Source organism: Conger conger, chromosome 2, assembly GCF_963514075.1.
Source record: "Conger conger chromosome 2, fConCon1.1, whole genome shotgun sequence".
In the NCBI taxonomy this organism is placed as follows: Eukaryota; Metazoa; Chordata; class Actinopteri; order Anguilliformes; family Congridae; genus Conger; species Conger conger.
This window is the reverse complement of record NC_083761.1, coordinates 84919246-84943022: the sequence shown is the minus strand read 5'-3', so window position 1 is coordinate 84943022 and position 23777 is coordinate 84919246. Positions and strand designations below refer to the sequence as shown.

Here is a 23777-nt window from a genome sequence, read left to right as displayed (position 1 = left end):
GCGAAACTACAACACCTGGTTGGAATGATGCACTTACTGACTAAGGACAACTTTCGCGAGTCTAATATACGCTAGCGTCGCTCTGACACGCCTATTTAAATGGCCTACAAGTGCTCACAAGCAATATCAAATCAAAGCTAATCTACTGATAAATTCCACAGCTATTTAAGCTATTTAAGACAAACGTTCAATCACTTTACAGGTATGCAACTAGTAGAAGTGATTAACAGCGATCGAGACAAACAAACTGGCTCAAGCCCTAACCCTTGCTGTTCAAATGAGCAATTTAAAATAAAACGTTACCGCGTCTAGAGGAAAATCCGCAGCGAAACTACAACACCTGGTTGGAATGATGCACTTACTGAATGCATTACTTATTTGAATGCATCAACAGCTTGCGTCAACTTGGATACCAGCGATATATACTGACGTCTTCGCCCCCAGAACCGGTGAGACTTCTGCCGCTGCATCTATGCTGAAAGTGGATGTTTTTATTTTCATAATAGAGCAGTGCTTAGTGTGCGTGTGTGAACGCGTGTCTGTCTATTAGTAACGGTTTCCACTTCCATGTTTGTCCAATTGCAGCTAATTTCGCCCCCATTTCAGACTGATGGCTCAGCAGGAATACAAGCTTCTTAGCGATGCCTTGTTCACGTACAAGGGAACCGTCTTCTTTAATACTGACACTTATAAATCTACTCCGGAATATATTGACAGCTTGGAAAACTTTGAGATCAGAGACCGTGACGTTTTTCTTGTCACTTACCCAAAATCTGGTGAGACTTTCCTTGATCTGAATTGAACTTAATTGGCTGCATGTAAGCTGAAGCTGCTGCATTATTTGAATGCTAATCCCACTGATTAAGTACTATAGTCCAGTAAAATTATAGCACACTGATTATGTACTATAGTCCAGTATAATAGCGCACTGATTATGTACTATAGTCCAGTATAATTATAATCCATCTGTAAATGTAGTATCCCATTGGTTATGTACTAGAGTATAATTATCCTATTGATTAATGTTGAAGTTTGACCAAAATGCTCTTATTGAAAACCAGGAATGTTTAGAATAATGATATTTGGTTTAAATGCTTTTATTAAAACTGTGAAATGGTTAGAATTGAGAATCATTTGCAAAAATACCCTTTCCTAAATGTTTCTATATATCTATATACTATATTTTAAATGCTGTTTAGTACTGCAATGTTAAGCCATAATGTTTGAAGAATCATTTTTAATGCTGTTAAAATGAATAAGTCAGCATGAGTAATTAGAACTGTGTGTCTGTTCAAACGCATTGTGCTGCAAAGTACAGAGTATGTTTAATGAAAGTGCAGAGAACGCTTGGTGGTTAAAAAGCCATGACATTGGATACTGTTTTCACTCAATGATGCAGGTCAAGCAATGTGTGTCTTTGCAGAGAAATGTTTTGAGTTTGTGATCACCAGCCAATTTGCCTGCGTCATTATAGAGGCGGAAGGTTAAGACAGCTCAGCTTTCATAGAGTGACAGAATATAAAGAGTATATTATTGTATAAAGACTAGGATACTTCCTACTGTTACTTTGGAATTCTCTGGTCTCTTGAAGCTTCATGCACGGAGCACACAGATTCCCCAGATTTTTCTGTTTCATTTTATACTAAAGATTTGTAAGGAGCAACTATTGACTCTTGAACTATTGAATGCTTTTTCAACATCATTGCTGTCAATACAACTTCACCCACGTAAAAGGGACAAGGATGAAAAGCGACAAAAATATTTCCTCAACATCTAAGTGCCTTTGATTGTGGTTTGTTGGTGCCAGACAAGGTGGAAGACTAGTGTAGTGGTCCAAATACTTATGGACTAGACTGTATAGTTTGGAGAAGCAGATATATCCCTGGACACCACAATACAGGCTTTTAGCTAAAAAACGAAGTTATGCTTGTACCCAGGACCAGGCAATTAAAATATGCCGGAACCCTCAATCTGACTCTGAAAAGTCAAAAAGTTGTTTGTTATTATTCAGATAGGGGAAGGGGTAAGATGCACCGATGAGCCAAAACATGATGACCACTCACAGATGAAGCAAATGACACTGATTATCTTGTAACAACGGCACATGTCGAGGACTGGGATATATTGGATGGTAAGCAAACAGTTACCAACTGTGGTCAACCTGTTTGATGCAGCAGAAATGGGCAGGCATAAAGACCCGAGCGACTTTGACAAGGGCCATATCATTATGGCCAGATGACTGGCTCAAAGCATCTCCGAAACGCCAAGGCTTCCCGGTCGCTCCCGGTCAGCAGTGGTCAGTACCTAACGACAGGTCCATGGAGGGACAAACCACAAACCGGCGACAGGGTGTTGGGTCCCCTAGACTCGTCAATGCACAAGGGCGACGGAGGCTATCCCATCTGGTCCAAACCAACAGAGGGGCTACTGTGGCACACATAGCAAAAATCTCTGACAGTGTGGCATGTTGACTGGAACTTCCATATCTCCCTATGTCCAGCTCGTCTGTTCTCTCGGGTGTCCCAGCATGTGTCAGATGGTTATGGGGGGGAATGTGATGCACTGTGTGTTGTTACAATAATATACTCCGTAGTCTCGGCTGTGCAGATCTCTGGTCTGCATGTGCATGGATAAGAATGTGATTTCCAAAACAAACCATCTGGTAATTTGTCAGTTAAGCGCTGGTTTATTAGTCTCTCCGGTCTGGACTGGACTGGACTGGACTGGACTCTACAGGTTCTCGTTTGGGTGAAGTTCGGTGACTGTGATCACCGGTCACGCTCTGGTTGTGTTGTCGACCAGGTCCAGCCAGTATTCACGCTCAACATTACATTACAGTTATTTATGCATCTGCTGCGTATGGGGCTGAGTAGCCACAGACTGGTCAGAGTGCCCGTGCTAACCCCTGTCCTCCAATGAGAGTGCCTACAATAGGCACGCGAGCATGGGACCTTGGAGCAAGGGAAGAAGGTCACCTGGTCCAATGAGTCGCGTTTTCTTTTATATCGTGAGGACAGCCAGGTATGTATTTACTGTTTACCTAAAAGGAAGAGATGGCACTGGGGTGCTCTGTGGAAAGAAGACAAGTCGGTGGAGGGAGTGTGATGCTCTGGGCAATGTTCTGCTGGGAAACCCTGGGTCTGGGCGTTTGTGTGGATGTCAAGTTGACACATGCCACATAACACATGCCACATGCCACCCACCTAAACATTTTTGCAGACCAGGTACACCCTGCACCCTTGCAGTGGCCTCTTTCAGGGGGATAATGTGTATTGGAGGGGGCCAATTAATGATCTTCTCTCTCAGTCATGCTCTCTTGCTCTCTCTCTCTCTCCCTCCCTCAGGCACAGTATGGACCCAGCGCATTGTTACCTTGCTGTATGACGAGGACTTCCCAGACTCTGTGGACAAGATCACATTTGAGCGCATGCCCTGGGTGGAGATCTTGGTTAAAGGTATGGACTACACCAAACGGCCATCACCCAGGCTGTTCTGCTCCCATCTGCAGGAGCACCTGGTACCCAGAGGCCTGCAGGAGAAGAAGGCCAAAGTAAGTCAGGTGGAGGTGCCCCATGGACATCACGCATTGTACTCTTCATTTATGTCCATAGACTGTAAACCTGTACACCCTGTAGGTCAGTGTAGGTTCAGTAAATTTACTGTGCATGTATGAGAGTACTAATTTGGCTGCTGATGGCAGGAGTAAATTCACATATTTCGGTGTGGTGGCACAGATATTGAATCGCAAAGCTCTGAAATTAAGATTAATTGGATCCACAGTTTAGCTTATATGTGTGACACTAAGCCTGTTTCAGGTCATCTACGTCTTCAGGAACCCCAAAGATGTCCTCATTTCTTGCTTTCATTTCACAAACTGCATGCACAGACTGGAGACACACAAAGACCTGGATGAAACGCTGGATAAGTTTTTCACCGGTTGGAGTAAGTGTGTGTCAGGGTTCTGAGTGTTAAAATGATTTTTTTAATCTCTTTCACTGGTCTTCTCAATGGATACTATTAACCATTACATTTTATTTATGTAACAATCTTTCCAGTGGTTGGTGGTTGCTGGTTTGATCACGTCAAGGGATGGTACAACAACAGAGACAAGTACAACATCCTCTTTCTAAGCTATGAAGAGATGATCAAGGTGACTTGGGGAGCAGGGGACATTTGTATACACAATACATCACTAAACACTGTGGACAGTTTCTTCCAAATCTATTTGATGTCAAATGTTACAGTATATTTTGCGTTTAACTTTTTTCTATCAGGATCTGAGATCTGTTGTTGTGAGGATCAGTGAATTTGTGGGGAAAAATATGTCTGACGCAGCAATTGACAAAATAGTGAAGCGGGTCTCCTTTAAGGAGATGAAGGTCGATCCTTTGGCAAACTATGAATTCGTGGGGAAATTCCTGCGCAAAGGTAAGCAAAATATAAAATCAAACGGGAAGCTTCTGCTTCAGAATGAAATCACCTGATATTGTGTATCGGATGACAAAAACATATTGCAGTGAAAATATTCAACCCCTCCTGGGTGACTTCAACTCGGTGACCACCTATCCACCTTCCTGTCCTTCCCATCACACATCCTCCTCCCACCCACAAGGCAGGCAACATTCTTCACCTGGTTGTCACAAGGTGCTGCATGACAACAAGCCCCTCGGTAACACCCCTCCGTATATCTGACCATCCTTCATCTCTTTCTCTCCCACTCTCCTCGCTAACACATCATCCATCCCTCCCACCATCCACTATCCACTGTCACCTCGTCTCCAATCTTCTCCTCCCTACCGTCTGTGGAGTGTTTCTCTCGGCTGTCTGCCACTTCTACTGCCACCATCTGACCTCCCATCTTCTTTTGACTCTGTCTCCCCTCACTACCAAACCAGCTCTGGCCTCCCTCCCCAGTCCTTGGCTTTCTGACGCTCTACGAGCTGAGCGGAACCAAACTGGGGGCAGCGGAGAGAAAATGGAAAGCCGTCTCCCCAGTGACATGGCTGCCTTGCATGTCCTCACATCATCCTTCTCTTCCTCTGTCTCTCTTGCTAAATCTTCCTCCTTCCAAGATTACCACAGCTGCCTCTAACCCTCACACCCTCAAAGTGTTTTCAACCTTATCCTCTCTTCTCACCCCACCTTATCATCCCTCATAGTTGATGACTGTCTGATGACATCCACAATTCCTTCTCCCCACCCCCTCCCCCTGCTGACCCTCCTACATTCCCCAACTCCCTATCCTCCTCTTTTCCCCTTGCTGACTCTGACACTTTGAAACTCCTCACATCCCACCGCCCGACCACCTGTCCTCTTGACCCAATCCCCCTCCCCTTCTGCAATCTATCTCTAATGACATTCTCCCTTTTCTCTCCTCCCTCATCAAGTTCCCTTTGTTCTGACACCATGCCCTCTATGGGGCGACATGGCTCAGGCAGTAAGAGCGTCTGGCAGTCGGAGGGTTGCCAGTTCGATCCCCCGCCCGGGCTGTGTCAGTGTCCCTGAGCAAGATACCTAACCCCCAAATGCTCCTGACAAGCTGGTCGGTGCCTTGCATGGCAGCCAATCGCCGTCGGTGTGTGAGTGTGTGTATGAATGGGTGAATGAGAAGCATCAATTGTACAGCGCTTTGGATAAAGGCGCTATATAAATGCCTGCCATTTACCATTTATCCTTAAGAGAGCCAGAGTCACTCCTCTTCTAAAAAACCTTACCCCCTCTACTCAAACAAATACCGGCCTTTCTCCCTTCTTCCTTTCCCATCTAAAACTCTGGCACGTGTTGTCTGTTCTCAGCTGTCAACTTATCTCCTCCAGAACAATCTTCACTATCCCAACCAGTCCGGCTTCCAGAGTGAAGCACTACAATTGGCTGCCAGTGTTACATTGCACTGAAGATGACCCGTCTGTGTGTTGCTGTGATTCAGGTACAATTGGGGACTGGAAGAACAACCTTACGGTGGCTCAGAGTGAACGCTTCGACAAAATCTTCCAGGAGAGGATGAAGGACTTCCCTCTGACCTTCGTCTGGGACATCAGTGAGCTCCGTGGCTGATGTTTCAGATGTCATCTATAAACTGGACAGAGTACACAGTGAGGTCTGTGAGTATCTGGATAGTGACACAACTTATGTTGTTTTGACTCTGTACTCCAGCACAGACTGCCACCCTTAATTTGAGGGTGCATATTGGGTGACCTGCTCCAAGGAAGCGGTTGAATAGGGGAGAGTGGGGCATATTGTTACAGTTGTCACTCTTCCCTACATTTCTGGGGCACAATACATCACAATGGAATAAATATAATACCAAATGACAGTCTCAGGCACATACAGGTAAGTGGAGGAAGTGCACTTGCAACATAAGTTGTCACACTTTGTGGGGTAAGTTGTCATTGTGAATTTTCTTCTTACTTTTTTATTCAAAGCCAAATATAACTTCATCAAAGGACCAGTGGTGTGGGGCAGCATTGATCCCCAAATATTTACTTTGCCCCCCCCCCCCCCCAAATATCAAAATGATTTTTGAGCATGTGTCAATTTACAGTGCAGAAAATTTACACCATTTGCCCCAAAACTGACATGTGTAACATTGGACACTTTATTCTCTCCTCTACTTAAATACAATACAAAATATAATTTTTAACATTTGTACCCAAAAAAGTTTTATTACATAAAATGTGAAGTGCCATTTCTTTTTTTACTTTTGAAGTTGAAACATAAGAGTGTGATTTTTAACCACATGTAAACGGTCAGACACAAATCTTGGGGTAGTGCCTATTGTTTTGGAGAAATTCATCTTTTTGATTAACTTACCCATGTGACAACTTAACCCACTCTCCCCTACACCTCAATAATCAGAAACGGCAGAGAAGCTAACTGTTCAATAACTTTTGGCCCCATAAAATGGTGGGACAATGTATATATAAAAAGGGATGTAATTTCTATAAGGATCACCTGATATGGATTTAAACGTGGTCACATTAAAGGTGACAGTCTGAACTTAGTTGTTTGATTTGAAATCCAATGTGCTGGACCACATAGCCAAAACAAGGTAAAACAGTAATTGTGTCACTATCCAGATACTTACGGACCTCCCTACATGTCTGTGTTGCATAGTGACTCGACGTTCTTCATTTTGTCATTTAAGAAGGCATTCTTTAATTTTCAATTCAGAAAAATAGGATAAGCGAGCATATAGTACAGAGATTTTTGGGGAAGTTATGGATTGTGGCCAATAACATTTTACTGGTAAATGTTATGCTATAAAATGGAATATTCAGTGGCATGCATGTTGTGTAAAACCAATACAGGGCATAGTTCTCAGAAGTTTCATAATTTCAGGGGGATTTAAATAAAAAAATTAACAATCAACTGTGTTTGAAATTCAAAATTGCAAACATGCAAAATTATGTTAAATGTGTTTTTTCAATATTCAGAAATTTTACAGTTACAGAAGTGTCGACTAGAGTGGATACCACGCATTAAAGGTTTAAAAAATGATAATATGAATGTGCAAAGCAACATAAGTGTGTTTTTGGAAACTTATTCAACACAAATATCATGGAAATATATTTGTTTGTGATTAAAACCTTCTTAAACATATTCAACGTTCCAGTTTTTGGCTTTTAGAAAATACTTGCTTTAGCAGTATGTTTGGTATCATTGTCTCGAAGCACTGTCCAATGAGTTTAGAGGAATTTGGTTGAACTTGAGCACATGCACTCAGTGAGCACTTGTTATTTATTACTTATTTTTTAGTCTTCTGCTGCTGTAGTCTATCCACTTAGAGGTTTGACACGTTGTGTGTTCATAGATGCTCTTCTGCCTACCACTGTTGTAACGTGTGGTTATTTGCATTACTGTCAGCTTTGATGGCCCTTCTCCTCTGACCTCTCTCATTAACAACGTGTTTCTGCCCGCAGAACTGCTGCTCACTGGATATATATATATTTTTTTTTTGCACTGTTCTCTGCAGTAGACTGTAGAGACTGTTGTGTGTGAAAATCCAAGGAGATCAGTCGTTTCTACTCATACCACCCTGCCTGGCACCAACATTTCCATGTTCTGACATTTGGTTATTTAATTAGCCCTGTCGTTTGCGTGATCTGTCGTTTTTAAGCCACATTCCGTGATATGAACAGCAGCTGATAAATGTTCTCGTCTTGTAGAATTTTATTGTGGTCTATTTCACGAGTGAATCGGTCACGGTGCATATGGGTAACTGGTGGCAGCAAAATCCTGCATACACACTGAACCTCCAGGACTGGAGTTGCCCATCCCTAGGTTTACATTCTATGACTGTGCAGAATGCTACAAGTATCTTGACACCATCTACAACCTGGCCCTTAAACTTTAAATCTTTACAGTTAAACGTTAACTGGAAAGATACCTCACAAGGTGATAAATTCAACAATAACAGGGACATGACCAGACTCTCTGTGGTACAACAAATTCATAATGACAGAGCCATCTGTATTCATAATGACTGAGCCATTTTAGTGTGGTCATGTTCTCATGCTTGCTTTGGCATGTTGGCATACAGCAGAAGCTCCCCACTCTATTCCTGGAGATCTACCATCCTGTAGGTTTTCACTCCAACCCTAACAAAGCACACCTCATTCAACAGGTTCAAGCAGGGCTGCCCAACCTATTCCTGGAGATTTTCCATCCTGTAGATTTTCACTCCAACCCTAACAAAGCACACATCATTCAACAGGTCGGGCACGGCAGCCCAAAATGTAAAGTAGGGGGCGGGAGAATATAACCAAGGGGTGAGCCAGTAGAGGAACATGGCGAATCTGATAAAATGCCATTCACCTTCACACTTTCTGTCTTATTTGTCAGGACATCAATTCTCCATCCCAGCAGGTTATGGTTCAACTCTAAATATTCCATCAGGCTCAGAGCAAGAATGCGCGGTTGGGTAGCGTTGAAAGCTGAAGACAAATCCAATTCGTTGGTGAGAGAAAAATAGCAAATTCCGTTAGGAAATCGGCCAACTTTGATTAGTAGCCAAAAACATGACTGCATGCTGGTTGGCCCAGAGTGAGTGAGACGCTGCCCTGTGTAATTTCACCACCTTTTGCGCCGTGGAAAGAATGATGGCACAGAAAGACGTCCGGTTTCTTGGCACTGCCATGTTTGCACACGGGAACAGTCTTTCCCGTTTCAGACCAATTTCAACTCACTCCGGAATACGTCGACGGCTTGGAACACTCTGAGATCAGAGACAGTGACGTCTTCATTACTTTTCCAAAATCAGGTCAGACTTTCGTCCTTTGATTTCAAGACCCAAAATGGCTACATCTAGACCAGGGGTCTCCAACCCTGGACCAGGAGAGCTACTGGGTCTGCTGGTTTTTGTTTTCACCTTAAAATCAGCACCTGTTGAGACCCAGGTAACCAGGTGAGGTGAGTTAATTAAATTAGAACAGTTGATTATAGTTAATTGCAGGGTAAGAACGAAAACCAGCAGACCCAGTAGCTCTCCAGGACCAGGGTTGGAGACCACTGATCTAGACAGAGCTTCTGTGTTCTCGATCAACACTGTAAACAAGTGGTCTAGATCTACACTGTAAACGAGTGGTCTAGATCTAGGTGGCACAGAGGGCCGTGTATTGCGGTTGTTATTCCACATTTTGATTAGCATAGGCCGAGCTATATAACTTATTTGAATTATGGCTGTATCCTTGCACATAATGTATATAAAGTGAAATGTGTTATTTGTATCATCTAAATAACTGCTACTTGTGCTACCGTGCTTTTAATGCACTTAAATGCATATGGCTGAATGAGGAATTGGAATCAATAATAGGCAGCATTAATTGGCTGGAATGAACCAGCATACACACTCCGTGATGGGGCCACTGCTGTACGCAAGGATTATAATACAGATGTGGTAAATTCAGATGCATCACTCGCTTTGAAGGGTTCACATTCATTCATTTTATTTATTTTCTTAAAACCCTGCAAACTCAGACACTGAAAATCCCAGGAGATCAGCAGTTTGAGATACTCAAATCACCAACAAACATTCCACCGTCAAGGTCACTTCGATCACATTTCTTCCCCATTCTGACATTTGGTTTGAAAAACAGCTGAACCTCTTGACCACGTCTGCATGCTTTTATGCATTTAGTTGCCATATGATTGGCTGATAATGCAAATATATTAACAAGCTGGTGTACAGGTACAGGTCTACCTAATAAAATGATCCCCTCCCCCCCCCCCCCCACCCCACCCCACCCCACCCCACCGAGCACTTTATCATTTATGATAATTCTTCAGCACAGTTCTGTTCATGCAGGAAGATGTAGAAGGTCCTTTAGGTGCCCTGTTATTTGTAGGTTAACACTGATGTTACAAGACTACACTGCAGCCCCAGACTGGAGCTCACTGATGTCCCAGACGAAGGTCAGAGGGAAGTCCTTCATCCTCTCCTGGAAGACTTTGTCAAAGTGTTCACTCTGAGCCACCGTAAGGTTGTTCTTCCAGTCCCCAATTGTACCTGAAATCACAACGACAGACAGATAATTATGACCTTCAGGGAAATGGAAGTGGTAGCCAATCATACCGCTTTAGACTTAATTAAAATAAATCAAGTGTGAAAGTACAGGACCTTGTGAGAACATCGGTTTCATTCTGATCACAAAAAGCTCATCTTGTCCTTACCTTTACGTAGAAAATGTACCCTCTCTTTTACATTTATTTTGTTTGACAGCAGCTCATAGTTTGCAAGAGGATCGATCTTCATGTTCTTAAAGGTTGCTCTTTCCACCGTTTTATCGATTGTTGCACAAGACGCATTTTTCCCCAAAAACTCACTGATCTTCACAACAACAGATCTGAGATCCTGAAAGAAATGAAAAGAAAAAGCATAAATATAAAATATGCATGTGTATAATATATATATATATATATATACACACATATATATATACATATACATACAAATAAAATAAAAGTTGCTTCAGGGTATCCTGGGGCAGCCCGTAGTGTAGTGGTTAAGGTAAATGATTGGGACACCAAGGTCAGTGGTTCTAATCCCGGTGTAGCCACAATAACATCCACACAGCCGTTGGGCCCTTGAGCAAGGCTTTTAACCCTGCGTTGCTCCAGGGGAGGATCGTCTCCTGCTTAGTCTAATTAACTGTACGTCGCTCTGGATAAGAGAGTCTTCCAAATACCAATAATGTAATATAATAATGTATCCCCCAGGAAAGATTGGAGGGGGGTAAGTGAGGGTAACCAGTATGCACAAGAAGGTCACCTCGATCATCTCTTCATAGCTTAGAAAGAGGATGTTGTACTTGTCTCTGTTGTTGTACCATCCCTTGACGTGGTCAAACCAGCAACCACCAACCACTGGAAAGATCAGTTAAAAGAAGAAATCATTCAGGGTTAGGGGGCGGAGCCAGATGAACATTCCATTTAAAGACCTGGACATTTACTGGAGCATTTTAGGTTAAAAAGGTACAGTAGATCAAGTAGACTTCTAACGGTCAAGAGAGGAATAGCTGCAACAAACCCCTTCAAACCACAACACTGTTTATCCCTCCCCCTTTTCGGTAAACGCGCTGACGTTGAAACGCCATTGGCTGTGGCAATTAGAACCAATTTTCAACCCATGAGCTTGAATTATTGTACAGCAATACAATGTTTTGGTACAGAGTGTCTGGCCGTCAGCTGTATATTTTGAAACCTGAATTTCAGGACTATAAAACACAGGCAGAGGGTGAGTCAGCATGTCAGTGAGCCTTTTTCAATGATAGGAAGGGATTTAAAATATTATTTACAAGACTATTGTAACAAAAATATTACCGATTGTAGCTCGCTCAGGGTAGCACAGCACTGGCACCTGAAACCAACATGAGGCCAGGATGGAAGCCGAGCTCCCAATGAAAACACACACTACACACTACACACTTACTCTGACCAGAAAGGAAATGGTCCAGTGTTTTGTCCATGTTTCTTTCCAGCTTCATTAGGAACTCGAATTTTGCAAAATGAAAGTAGGAGACAAGGGTGTCCTTGGGGTTCCGGAAAACATAGATGACCTGAAAACAGATGGATACAGCAGGCTGCAGGAATGAATCTGCTTCACCAAGTTTGAACAAAATTGGAGCGCTCACCTCTGGTTGATTTCACACAGAATGACCCTTTGGAGAGTGTGAGGTCGAGAGTGTTTAATTGTGGGGGAAGGCCGTTATCCCCCTGTGGGAAATTCCTGCGAGAAATGCTTACTTTGGCCTTCTTCTCCTTCAGGCCTCTGGGGGCCAGGTGCTCCTGCAGATGGGAGCAGAACAGCCTGGGCGATGGCCGTTCGATGAATGTGGTGCTGGGGAAACTTTTCGGCAAGAACTCCAACCAGGGCATTTGCTCGTATGTACATAGGTTCGCGCTGTCCGGAAGATCCTCTTCGTACAACGAGGTAACAATGCGCTGGGTCCAAACTGTACCTGGGGGGGGGGGGGCAGGGAAACAGGAATGCGAGGGGCAATGCAAAAACGGTTATGCGGTTGTGTATTCCGAGGCGAAGGTCTATTTAACAGACCGATGTTGGCATATCTATAGAGAGGAGATGCAAAAAAAAACGGTTATGCGAGCCGATTTTTAAAATTGCCACACAACTGAATAATTGATGGGGGAAACACTGGCTCACCATTCACCAGTTACTCATCCCCATCTTCCATATAGTGCACCATATGGGGGCGACATGGCAGTCAGAGGGTTGCCGGTTCGATCCCCCCCCCGGGCTGTGTCGAAGTGTCCCTGAGCAAGACACCTAACCCCCAAATGCTCCTGACGAGCTGGTCACAACTTCTGTGTGTGTGTGTATGAATGGGTGAATGAGACGCATCAATTGTACAGCGCTTTGGATAAAGGCGCTATATAAATGCCTGCCATTTACTAAACAGTCAACACAAAGACAGATGGAGAATCCAAAAACCAGGGTAAATGGTAGGCATTTATATAGCGCCTTTATCCAAAGCGCTGTACAATTGATGCTTCTCCATTCACCCATTCATACACACACTCACACACCGACGGCAATTGGCTGCCATGCAAGGCCCCGACCAGCTCGTCAGGAGCATTTGGGGGTTAGGTGTCTCAGGCTCAGGGACAGCCCAGGCGGGGGATCGAACCGGCAACCCTCCGACTGCCAGACGACTGCTCTTACTGCCTGAGCCATGTCGTGGGTACATGAAACAGTCTGGAAAGAATGCGGTAAACACATTATAATCTGGCAAAGAATAGACAAACCACATTCGTATTTATGCGCACACAAGTTATGCCAATTAATGCTGCCTTCAGCCAGCCATATGCATTAAAAGCACGGAGTATACACAAGTTATTTAGACAACACAAATAACTCATTTCACTTTATTTACACTACGTGATACAGATGGAATTAAGCGAATAATAGTTATATAGCTAGGCCTGTGCCAATCAAAATCTGGAATAACAACCGGCATACATACAGCCCTCCATGCCACTGAGATTTAGACCACTGGTTTACAGTGTAAATGACGAGAACACAAATGCGCAGTCTAAAATGTAGCCATTTTGGGTGTTGAAATCAGAAGAACGAAAGTCTGACCTGATTTTGGAAAAGTGATGAGGAAGACGTCACTGTCTCTGATCTCAAAGTGTTCCAAGCCGTCGATGTATTCCGGAGTGAGCTGAAATTGGTCTGAAACAGGATAAACTGTTCCCCTATGCGCAAACAGGCCGTCTTTCTGTGAAAACATTCTTTCTGCGGTGCGGAAGGTGGTGAAAGTACACGGGGCAGGGAAATTGGCAATTTTGTAGGCTACAGGACGGGGGCGGGGTTGGGGAGTGGGAACGGCGCTGTGCCGTCGTCAACTGGAGATTGACTCGGCAGCTGGTTTTCGTTCCAATCGCGATTGCAATCCCAGAAATGTAACAAGTTGTTATTTTTTTTATTTCTCAGGTGCAATTGCTGTTTTCAGGGATCATTTACCCTCTTAAGCCATGTTAGAAATCACAATGCATGCCATGAGGAATACAATTCCCATGTTCATATTTAGCTTATTGTGCTAATTGCAAGTAATTGCAATGCATCTTACTTCTAACTGATCAAATAAAAGACTGGTGGGAACCAATACACTTCAAATTGATGAAAGTGTGGACACCTGGCTACTATCCCTTACTATCGTTGAAAAAAGGTTCACAGACATGTTGACTCAATGTAAATGTTTGCCATTTATATAGCGCCTTTATCCAAAGCGCTGCACAATTCACCCATTCATACACACAGACTCACACAACAACGGCGATTGGCTGCCACGCAAGGCACCAACCAGACTCGCCCTCTACCTGTGTTTATAGCCCTAAAATTCGGGTTTCAAAATATAAACTCGGGTGTGCTAAAACATCGTATAGATGCACAATACTTCAAGCTCAAGCAATAAACACGCTCAAACCACTACACTGTTTATCCCTCGTCCTTGGCTGTGGCAATGTGAATTGCTTCAGGAAACGCAGCCCAGATTATTTAAAAGTATACGATTATTTCCTCACTTCTAGGATATTGTTGTGATTCTCTCTAGTCGTCTTTGTTTTTATTTTTTATTATTGTTTTTGTTTGTTTGTTTGTTTGTATGGTTGACTGTAGGTGTAGAACCAAATGTAACAACATGTAGCCTAGCTATTAGGATATTTGAGCGCAAGGTCGAACGTCACTTTTTGTGCCATCACTGTCCACTGTGTCCCGGTAACAACAAACCAATCCCTGAAAAGCAACACCATGGAAATAGCATGTTCAGGAATCATTAAACATACGATTAGAAGTTTCAATATAGGCGACTAAAGGCACACATGAGTAACGTGTTGCTTTCGCTCAACCAGGCTATTTTTAGTGCGCTTTGGCTACTTGGTAGGCTATCAGTAGGCGTCTGGAGCCCGCTTAATGGCTACAGGGATCAGACGGACACCGGGCAGTATAGCTGTCCCCAATGTCGGGATACGTTTAGCCCGAGACCGGTTCTAAGAAGAAACACGGTGCTTGCAGAAGTGGTTGAAAAACTGAAGTTCACCGAGCTTGTAAACGCGTCTGCCCCCGACCGTTATTATTATTAATTTAGCTTATATGTGTGACACTAAGCCTGTTTCAGGTCATCTACGTCTTCAGGAACCCCAAAGATGTCCTCATTTCTTACTTTCATTTCACAAACTGCATGCACAGACTGGAGACACACAAAGACCTGGATGAAACGCTGGATAAGTTTTTCACCGGTTGGAGTAAGTGTGTGTCAGGGTTCTGAGTGTTAAAATGATTTTTTTTATCTCTTTCACTGGTCTTCTCAATGGATACTATTAACCATTACATTTTATTTCTGTAACAATCTTTCCAGTGGTTGGTGGTTGCTGGTTTGATCACGTCAAGGGATGGCACAACAACAGAGACAAGTACAACATCCTCTTTCTAAGCTATGAAGAGATGATCAAGGTGACTTGGGGAGCAGGGGACATTTGTATACACAATACATCACTAAACACTGTGGACAGTTTCTTCCAAATCTATTTGATGTCAAATGTTACAGTACATTTTGCGTTTAACTTTTTTCTATCAGGATCTGAGATCTGTTGTTGTGAAGATCAGTGAATTTGTGGGGAAAAATATGTCTGACGCAGCAATTGACAAAATAGTGAAGCGGGTCTCCTTTAAGGAGATGAAGGTCGATCCTTTGGCAAACTATGAACTCGTGGATGGTTCTGAGGGGAAATTCCTGCGCAAAGGTAAGCAAAATATAAAATCAAACAGGAAGCTTCTGCTTCAGAATGAAATCACCTGATATTGTGTATCGGATGACAAAAACATTGCAGTGAAAATATTCAACCCCTCCTGGGTGACTTCAACTCGGTGACCACCTTCCTGTCCTTACCATCACACATCCTCCTCCCACCCACAAGGCAGGCAACATTCTTCACCTGGTTGTCACAAGGTGCTGCATGACAACAAGCCCCTCGGTAACACCCCTCCGTATATCTGACCATCCTTCATCTCTTTCTCTCCCACTCTCCTCGCTAACACATCATCCATCCCTCCCCACATCCACTATCCACTGTCACCTCGTCTACAATCTTCTCCTCCCTACCATCTGTGGAGTGTTTCTCTCGGCTGTCTGCCACTGATACTGCCATTATCTGACCTCTTCTTCTTTTGACTCTGTCTCCCCTCACTACCAAACCAGCTCTGGCCTCTGTAGGGGTCCTCGCACGGGACTCCAAATTATGTAGGGTCCTCGCACGGGCCGCCAAATAACGCAGGGATTTTACTCTCTACGAAACCAGGGCGCCAGTTAAACGTGTTGCAGTATAACTGCAAAAAGTAATCAGTCTCATAAAATTACTATTATAAGAAATATCTAACCACAAATTTAGTATTTTAATTAATAATTAAAATAACCAATATTAATGATTAAACATACCGATAACCTGAAGGTTGGAAGTTCTTCGAAAGACTGCTTTAACTCGGCTCTCATGTCTATGTGATTCCAAAACGGAGACCGGGGTTTAATAAAATATATTTATTAAACAAACGTAAAACACAGAACAGATAAACTAACGGGAAGTTAGTAAGGAAATTTAATTGGGTATGTGTGTGTGCGTGTGTGTGTTGAACAAAGGAAAGGTAAAAGTGGGAGTAGCTAGCTTGAGTAAGCTAGAGTTCTGGGTGTGGTAATGAGTTAGAGTTAGCTGTGAGAAGGGACTACTTGCGTAGTTTTACTCTATATATGCGCAAAAGAAGGCGAATCAATTCACGTACATATATATGTAGCTAACCAAACACATTACAATGGTTGGATGGTAAATATTGAAACACAGATTCACAAAAACAGTTAAGACTAAACTAAACACTGGCTATGCCTGAATGTTTGTTCTCTTACTGAGTCCATACGCATTGGATCCAAAAGATGTGCTGTCCTAGTAGGAGCCGCGATGGTGCTGTGAATGTGTGTCCTGGAGAGATGCGCAGGCTGGGGCGTCTTAGCCGCGCGTTGTTGTCTGGTCCGCTCGGGTGCTGGAAGGATGTTCGTTGGTCCCCTTTCCGGGTGGAAAAGTTTGTTGCTGTTGTTCGATGGTGAGCTTTGCAGGAGTAAACTGATGTAGCGTTCCGCGTACACCAGTTTCCACTCGCTATAGGCCACGAAGTTACCACGAGGTAACTGGGTGTGTCCGTAGGCCTGGTAGTGCGCTGTACAGCATTCAGCCTCTGTCCGAGTCTCGGAGCAGATGAGCTGAAGCGAATGGCCAAAAAGGGTGCGTCGAAGAGAAGAAGCAGAAGAGGCAGAAGAAGCAGAAGAGAGATCCCAAGAACGTGTCTTGCTCTTATACGGGACCGTTTATTGCTCCCGCCATTACGGCATTGGCTGAACCAAGTTAGACGTCATTCGTGGTGGACGTCGCAGAATTTTCCTGTGGGAATGTGGAAGTTGTAGTCCCTACATCCCCCCTGTGGTCTCAGGATGCGGCTGAAGCCAGTGTTCCTCGAGAGCACAAAAATCAGTTCACAGTCCACAGGTCAAGTACATTGGGTCAGTAACACAGTTCACAATTGACTGACAAACATCCAGGCATTTATCAACAATTAACTAAACTGGTCTAAAACATGATACAAACAATGTGAAACACTAAGGTCGAACAGTGAATACATTGTCACAAAACATGAGAAACCTTGGTGAAAGGGTTAGTCGTTTTGTTAGTTCAGGTGTTTTGTTAGTTATTGGATGGTGTCCAGAAGGTGGAGCACCAACAGGAATGACCCAGCCATGAAAATGTTCAGATGATGTAGGGGTCTAGGATGGAGAGGCTGTAGCCTTTTTGGAAGTCTTGTTCAGACTGACCAATTGTTCTAGTCCCTACAGTCAGGTTGCTGATGAGGGTTGTCATCTGAAATATGTGGGGGCATTTTCAAATTAGGGCAGCTTTCTGTATCCAAGCTTAACCTTATGGCTGTGTCATCAGGAAGGAAATGGAGAGGTGGTCTCATTTCTAAATGATGTGGTAAGCTCACAAGTGGTCTTGTCTTGCTTGGGGAAGAGGTGGAGTAAGGCACACTGGGGTGTGGCAATATACTTGTAAAGATTACACTGTAGTTTCTACATGCAATACTTTACGATGGTTCAGTAGGTGTAGAAAGAAGCAATGAACGTTTACGAGTTATAACAGGTGTCGGATTTAACTCTACAGTACCTACTTACGATCTGCGTTTGCTGCTGCTACATGCAAATCTAAGTGGCTGCTATAAACTACCAGTTTATTTTGCCACCCCCCTTTGGTAGGAAAGGTGTGCAAAAGAAAGTGGTCAAAGCTTCAGCTGGGAGTCTGCCTGTGAGGAGACCACGGCTATAGATCAGTCTTATTCAATGTCTTTTGATGGAGGTTGAACAAGACCAGATAGCTCTTTGGAGTGGTTACTCAAGGCATACACACTACTGAACAAAGCTTAGAGGCTTTAGTTGTCCTCAGAGGAACTGAAGAAGCTCTCTTCAGACAAGGTATCTTCCCTATCAGAGTCATGCTGGTGACTCTGAGGCTTGGGCCTACTGGGTCGGTCTTCTCTCCAATTCCGGCTGGAATCAGAGTGTGAGAAGCGACCACGGTGGCTCTTAACCGGGAACTTACTCACATGCCGTTGTTTTGAGCCATTAGATTTTAATGGGGCAACTTGGGAAGTGCCGGCGGGCTTGGTTGGAACAACGTGCTTAGCTGTTTCCAATACCTCGTTCCTGGGCACAATCCTTAAAGTGTCCCAGACCATTTGGGCTTCATTTCTTAATTCAAGGGCTGAGTGCTGGCCCCTTGAAAACAGTGAAACATGAGTTCGGACACAGGGGTGCAGGTTGTGCACAAAAAGGGATTTGAAGGCTTGATCTTCATCTAAGCCTGGTCCGTTTCTGCCCTGGAAAAAAGCATGTTTAAGACATTGGTAGAAGTCTTTTGGTCGTTCTGTACGGCGATGTTTAACCTCCACAGATTTGATCATGGCTGTGGCCTGATCAAACCGTGGCAGGTACTCAGCTACCAACGCTTCACAAACCTTTGGATAGCTGGAACGAACCTGTGGTGGAAGTTGTTCCATAAATGTATAGATCTCTATGGTTGAGGTTTTCCATACAAGTCGTACCTTTTCTCGATCGGTTGCCCTGGGCAGATCCGAGAGACAGTAGTCAACTTCCCTCAAGTAACTCTGAATGTTAAATTCGGAGTCCTTCGGGTCAAATGTGTGGACATACTTCGCCATGGCCTCTAGCTCCTCAAAGCGAAGACCATGTGAAGTTGCACTAGTCTGCCTGTTTGGAGAAGGAGAGCCTGAAATCACATTTGGATGTGAATGCGTTTCATGCGGAGCTCGACGTCCTCGGTTTGGTTTAGGGGGTGGAGCTACAAAACTGTCATTCTCACAATGGTTGGCAGAAGATGAATTGTCGCTGTCAGTGTACTGTACAGAGCTGTCACCTATCCTCTCAGTTATAAAGGGAAAGCTAGCGGGATTAGCGTTGCTTTTTGTGTGCCCAATTAATAACGTTAGATCTCCTCTACCGTGTCCACGGGAGGGTTCCCTGACCTCCTCATGAGAGGGGTGGGCATGGGAGGTGCAGTCCTGTACTTGCCTGACTGTTTCTCCCTTGCGGAGATGGACCACCGTTGGGATGGAGTCCCCCCTTTCCCTCTCCAGGGAAGAGGTGGGCAAACCATTGCATGGGTGGTCAACAGCACTGCAATCTGAGGAGACTGACAAGTCTCCATCAGAGCAAGCTGTGGAACCGGGATCTGACAAACCTGAATCAATTTGTGACCCCCCTTCCCCTGCCTTGTGGTGTAAGGAGGAAGCAGGAGAAGCTGGAGTTGGGCAAGCCTGAGAAAGCAGGCTTACAGAAGAGAGTGGATGTGGCAGCTTGTGGCATCCACTCTTCAACTGAAATAATTCCTCTCTGTAGAAACAAAGATCTGATTCGGCTGAATGCAGATCACGCAAGTATTGTACTGCTTTCTTGCCAACAGTTTGAAGCTCAAGTAAAACACTGGTGTGTTGTCCTTTGAGGTATGCCATCTCTGATTCTAAGTTTTTGTTGCTCTGAAGAGCAAGACTAATCTGTCTGGCAAAATTCAAGACCAGACAATTTAGAATTGGGTCTTTTGACTGGGTGGGGGAGTGACCTTTCTCGTTGATTAAGGATAACATTTCTTTCCTACAATCAGTGAGGTTCATCTGATTCAGGAAAGCTATGTAGCCAGGTGCTAAACCTTGGGCTAAAAAGGAAAGGTACTCATCAATAGATATGGGTTCCATATCTCAAGGCAAATAAAGCTAAAAGCTAAAATCAGTAACTTAAGAGGGTACTCTTTAAGTTAACAATTTGACAAGGGCCTTGAGCTCCTAACAGTTGGCAATGAATTGTTTCCCAATATCACAATCCAACATACAAGTTGTGATGAAGGATAAAGAATTTAAAATGCTCTTTGAATATTCTCTAGCTATAGTACAAGGTAGCTATAGCATCACACAGGGACTCGAGTTGCACTAGCGGTACTGCAATGCAACAGCAAAATGACCGAACATATGGCGGATATTCAGACAGTAAAATAGGAACTGTGATGTTGATCACATTAATCCTAAATACCAGAATGTGATTGGTTGAAATTACAAATAAATTTGGATTTAAATGTAAAATTCAATTAATTATTAAAATTACTTTGACAAAGTAATTATAATTAATAATACAGTGCGGCTAATAATACTACTATTGATAATACGTATTATACCGGAAGGTAAATGCCAATCAACAAACTACCGTGTAAGATTACGAATGTAATGCCACAATGTCACACGAGGGGGCAGTATATTGAGAAAGCGGCTCATGCAGGCTTTCAAAAATGGTGCAAGGGTGACATCTAGCGGTCTTTTCAGAAAATTGCACTGGTGGCAATTTAGCTGAGAAAGAATGCCGAGAATTCGTTCTGGAGTCACGTGACATGAGCCAAAGCTCGTCTTTCTCATGCAGAGCTCCAAATTAGGAAGGGGAATTCGTTATGAAGTCACAAGACATGAAATTTGAGCCAACGCTAGTCTTCCTCACACGGGGCGCCAAAACATGTAGGGGTCCTCGCACGGGACTCCACATTATGTAGGGTCCTCGCACGGGCCGCCAAATAACGCAGGGATTTTACTCTCTACGAAACCAGGGCGCCAGTTAAACGTTGTGTAGCAGTATAACTGCAAAAAGTAATCAGTCTCATAAAATTACTCTTATCAGAAATATCTAACCACAAATTTAGTATTTTAATTAATAATTAAAATAACCAATATTAATGATTAAACATACCGATAACCTGAAGGTCGGAAGTTCTTCGAAAGACTGCTTTAACTCGGCTCTCATGTCTATGTGATTCCAAAACGGAGACCGGGGTTTAATAAAATATATTTATTAAACAAACGTAAAACACAGAACAGATAAACTAACGGGAAGTTAGTAAGGAAATTTAATTGGGTATGTGTGTGTGGCGCGCTCAAGCGCGCGTGTCGCTTGAACAAAGGAAAGGTAAAAGTGGGAGTAGCTAGCTTGAGTAAGCTAGAGTTCTGGGTGTGGTAATGAGTTAGAGTTAGCTGTGAGAAGGGACTACTTGCGTAGTTTTACTCTATATATGCGCAAAAGACGGCGAATCAATTCGTATATATATGTAGCTAACCAAACACATTACAATGGTTGGATGGTAAATATTGAAACACAGATTCACAAAAACAGTTAAGACTAAACTAAACACTGGCTATGCCTGAATGTTTGCTCTCTTACTGAGTCCATACGCATTGGATCCAAAAGACGTGCTGTCCTAGTAGGAGCCGCGAAGGTGCTGTGAATGTGTGTCCTGGAGAGATGCGCAGGCTGGGGCGTCTTAGCCGCACGTTGTTGTCTGGTCCGCTCGGTTGCTGGAAGGATGTTCGTTGGTCCCCTTTCCGGGTGGAAAAGTTCGTTGCTGTTGTTCGATGGTGAGCTTTGCAGGAGTAAACTGATGTAGCGTTCCGCGTACACCAGTTTCCACTCGCTATAGGCCACGAAGTTACCGCGAGGTAACTGGGTGTGTCCGTAGGCCTGGTAGTGCGCTGTACAGCATTCAGCCTCTGTCCGAGTCTCGGAGCAGATGAGCTGAAGCGAATGGCCAAAAAGGGTGCGTCGAAGAGAAGAAGCAGAAGAGGCAGAAGAGAGATCCCAAGAACGTGTCTTGCTCTTATACGGGACCGTTTATTGCTCCCGCCATTACGGGATTGGCTGAACCAAGTTAGACGTCATTCGTGGTGGACGTCGCAGAATTTTTCTGTGGGAATGTGGAAGTTGTAGTCCCTACACCTCCCTCCCCAGTCCTTGGCTTTCTGACGCTCTACGAGCTGAGCGGAACCAAACTGGGGGCAGCGGAGAGAAAATGGAAAGCCGTCTCCCCAGTGACATGGCTGCCTTGCATGTCCTCCCATCATCCTTCTCTTCCTCTGTCTCTCTTGCTAAATCTTCCTCCTTCCAAGATTACCACAGCCGCCTCTAACCCTCACACCCTCAAAGTGTTTTCAACCTTATCCTCTCTTCTCACCCCCCCCCCCACCTTATCATCCCTCATAGTTGATGACTGTCTGATGACATCCACAATTCCTTCTCCCCACCCCCTCCCCCTGCTGACCCTCCTACATTCCCCAACTCCCTATCCTCCTCTTTTCCCCTTGCTGACTCTGACACTTTGAAACTCCTCACATCCCACCGCCCGACCACCTGTCCTATTGACCCAATCCCCCTCCCCTTCTGCAATCTATCTCTAATGACATTCTCCCTTTTCTCTCCTCCTTCATCAAGTTCCCTTTCTTCTGACACCATGCCCTCTATCCTTAAGAGAGCCTAAAAAACCTTACCCCCTCTACTCAAACAAATACCGGCCTTTCTCCCTTCTTCCTTTCCCATCTAAAACTCTGGCACGTGTTGTCTGTTCTCAGCTGTCAACTTATCTCCTCCAGAACAATCTTCACTATCCCAACCAGTCCGGCTTCAAGAGTGAAGCACTACGATTGGCTGCCACTGTTACATTGCACTGAAGATGACCTGTCTGTGTGTTGCTGTGATTCAGGTACAATTGGGGACTGGAAGAACAACCTTACGGTGGCTCAGAGTGAACGCTTCGACAAAGTCTTCCAGGAGAGGATGAAGGACATCCCTCTGACCTTCGTCTGGGACATCAGTGAGCTCCGTGGCTGATGTTTCAGAGGTCATCTATAAACTGGACAGAGTATACAACAACTTATGTTGTTTTGACTCTGTACTCCAGCACAGACTGCCACCTTTAATTTGAGGGTGCATATTGGGTGACCTGCTCTAAGGAAGCGGTTGAATAGGGGAGAGTGGGGCATATTGTTACAGTTGTCACTCTTTCCTACATTTCTGGGGCACAATACATCACAATGGAATAGATATAATACCAAATGACAGTCTCAGGCACATACAGGTAAGTGGAGGAAGTGCACTTGCAACATAAGTTGTCACACTATGAGGGGTAAGTTGTCATTGTGAATTTTCTTCTTACTTTTTTATTCAAAGCCAAGTATAACTTCATCAAAGGATCAGTGGTGTGGGGCAGCATTGATCCCCAAATATTTACTTTGGCCCCCCCCCAAAACTGACATGTGTAACATTGGATTTCTGAGACACTTTATTCTCTGCTCTACTTAAATGCAATACAATATATAATTTTTAACATTAGTACCCAAAAAAGTTTTA

The 23777-nt window shown here is 44.0% G+C and overlaps 3 protein-coding genes across 5 annotated transcripts; 2 read left to right on the top strand and 1 right to left on the bottom strand.

Moving 5' to 3' along the window:
- The first annotated feature begins 213 nt into the window (after positions 1 to 213).
- LOC133121896 (amine sulfotransferase-like) lies at positions 214 to 7469 on the top strand. Of its 3 annotated transcripts, XM_061231439.1 has the most exons (7): positions 214 to 449; positions 586 to 776; positions 3345 to 3550; positions 3816 to 3942; positions 4056 to 4150; positions 4275 to 4428; positions 5927 to 7469. In XM_061231439.1, exons 2-7 carry the CDS (start codon positions 611 to 613, stop codon positions 6052 to 6054), a joined length of 876 nt encoding a protein of 291 aa, XP_061087423.1. In that variant the 5' UTR covers positions 214 to 449; positions 586 to 610; the 3' UTR covers positions 6055 to 7469. The 3 variants fall into 3 exon arrangements, with proteins under 3 accessions (XP_061087423.1, XP_061087425.1, XP_061087424.1); XM_061231441.1 differs by lacking the exon at positions 586 to 776 and having other exon boundaries at positions 3887 to 3942; XM_061231440.1 differs by lacking the exon at positions 586 to 776.
- A 1548-nt stretch (positions 7470 to 9017) lies between these two features.
- LOC133121419 (amine sulfotransferase-like) lies at positions 9018 to 23279 on the top strand. The gene is made up of 7 exons (XM_061230584.1): positions 9018 to 9042; positions 9170 to 9259; positions 12231 to 12427; positions 15135 to 15261; positions 15375 to 15469; positions 15594 to 15759; positions 23131 to 23279. Exons 1-7 carry the CDS (start codon positions 9018 to 9020, stop codon positions 23256 to 23258), a joined length of 828 nt encoding a protein of 275 aa, XP_061086568.1. The 3' UTR covers positions 23259 to 23279.
- LOC133122345 (amine sulfotransferase-like) lies at positions 10248 to 13791 on the bottom strand. Its single transcript, XM_061232294.1, has 6 exons — positions 13598 to 13791; positions 12241 to 12455; positions 11927 to 12053; positions 11267 to 11361; positions 10669 to 10849; positions 10248 to 10504 (listed from the first exon to the last, which is right to left on the bottom strand). The coding sequence occupies exons 1-6, from the start codon at positions 13746 to 13748 to the stop codon at positions 10365 to 10367; spliced, it is 909 nt and encodes a 302-aa protein (XP_061088278.1). The 5' UTR covers positions 13749 to 13791; the 3' UTR covers positions 10248 to 10364.
- Positions 23280 to 23777: the final 498 nt, after the last annotated feature.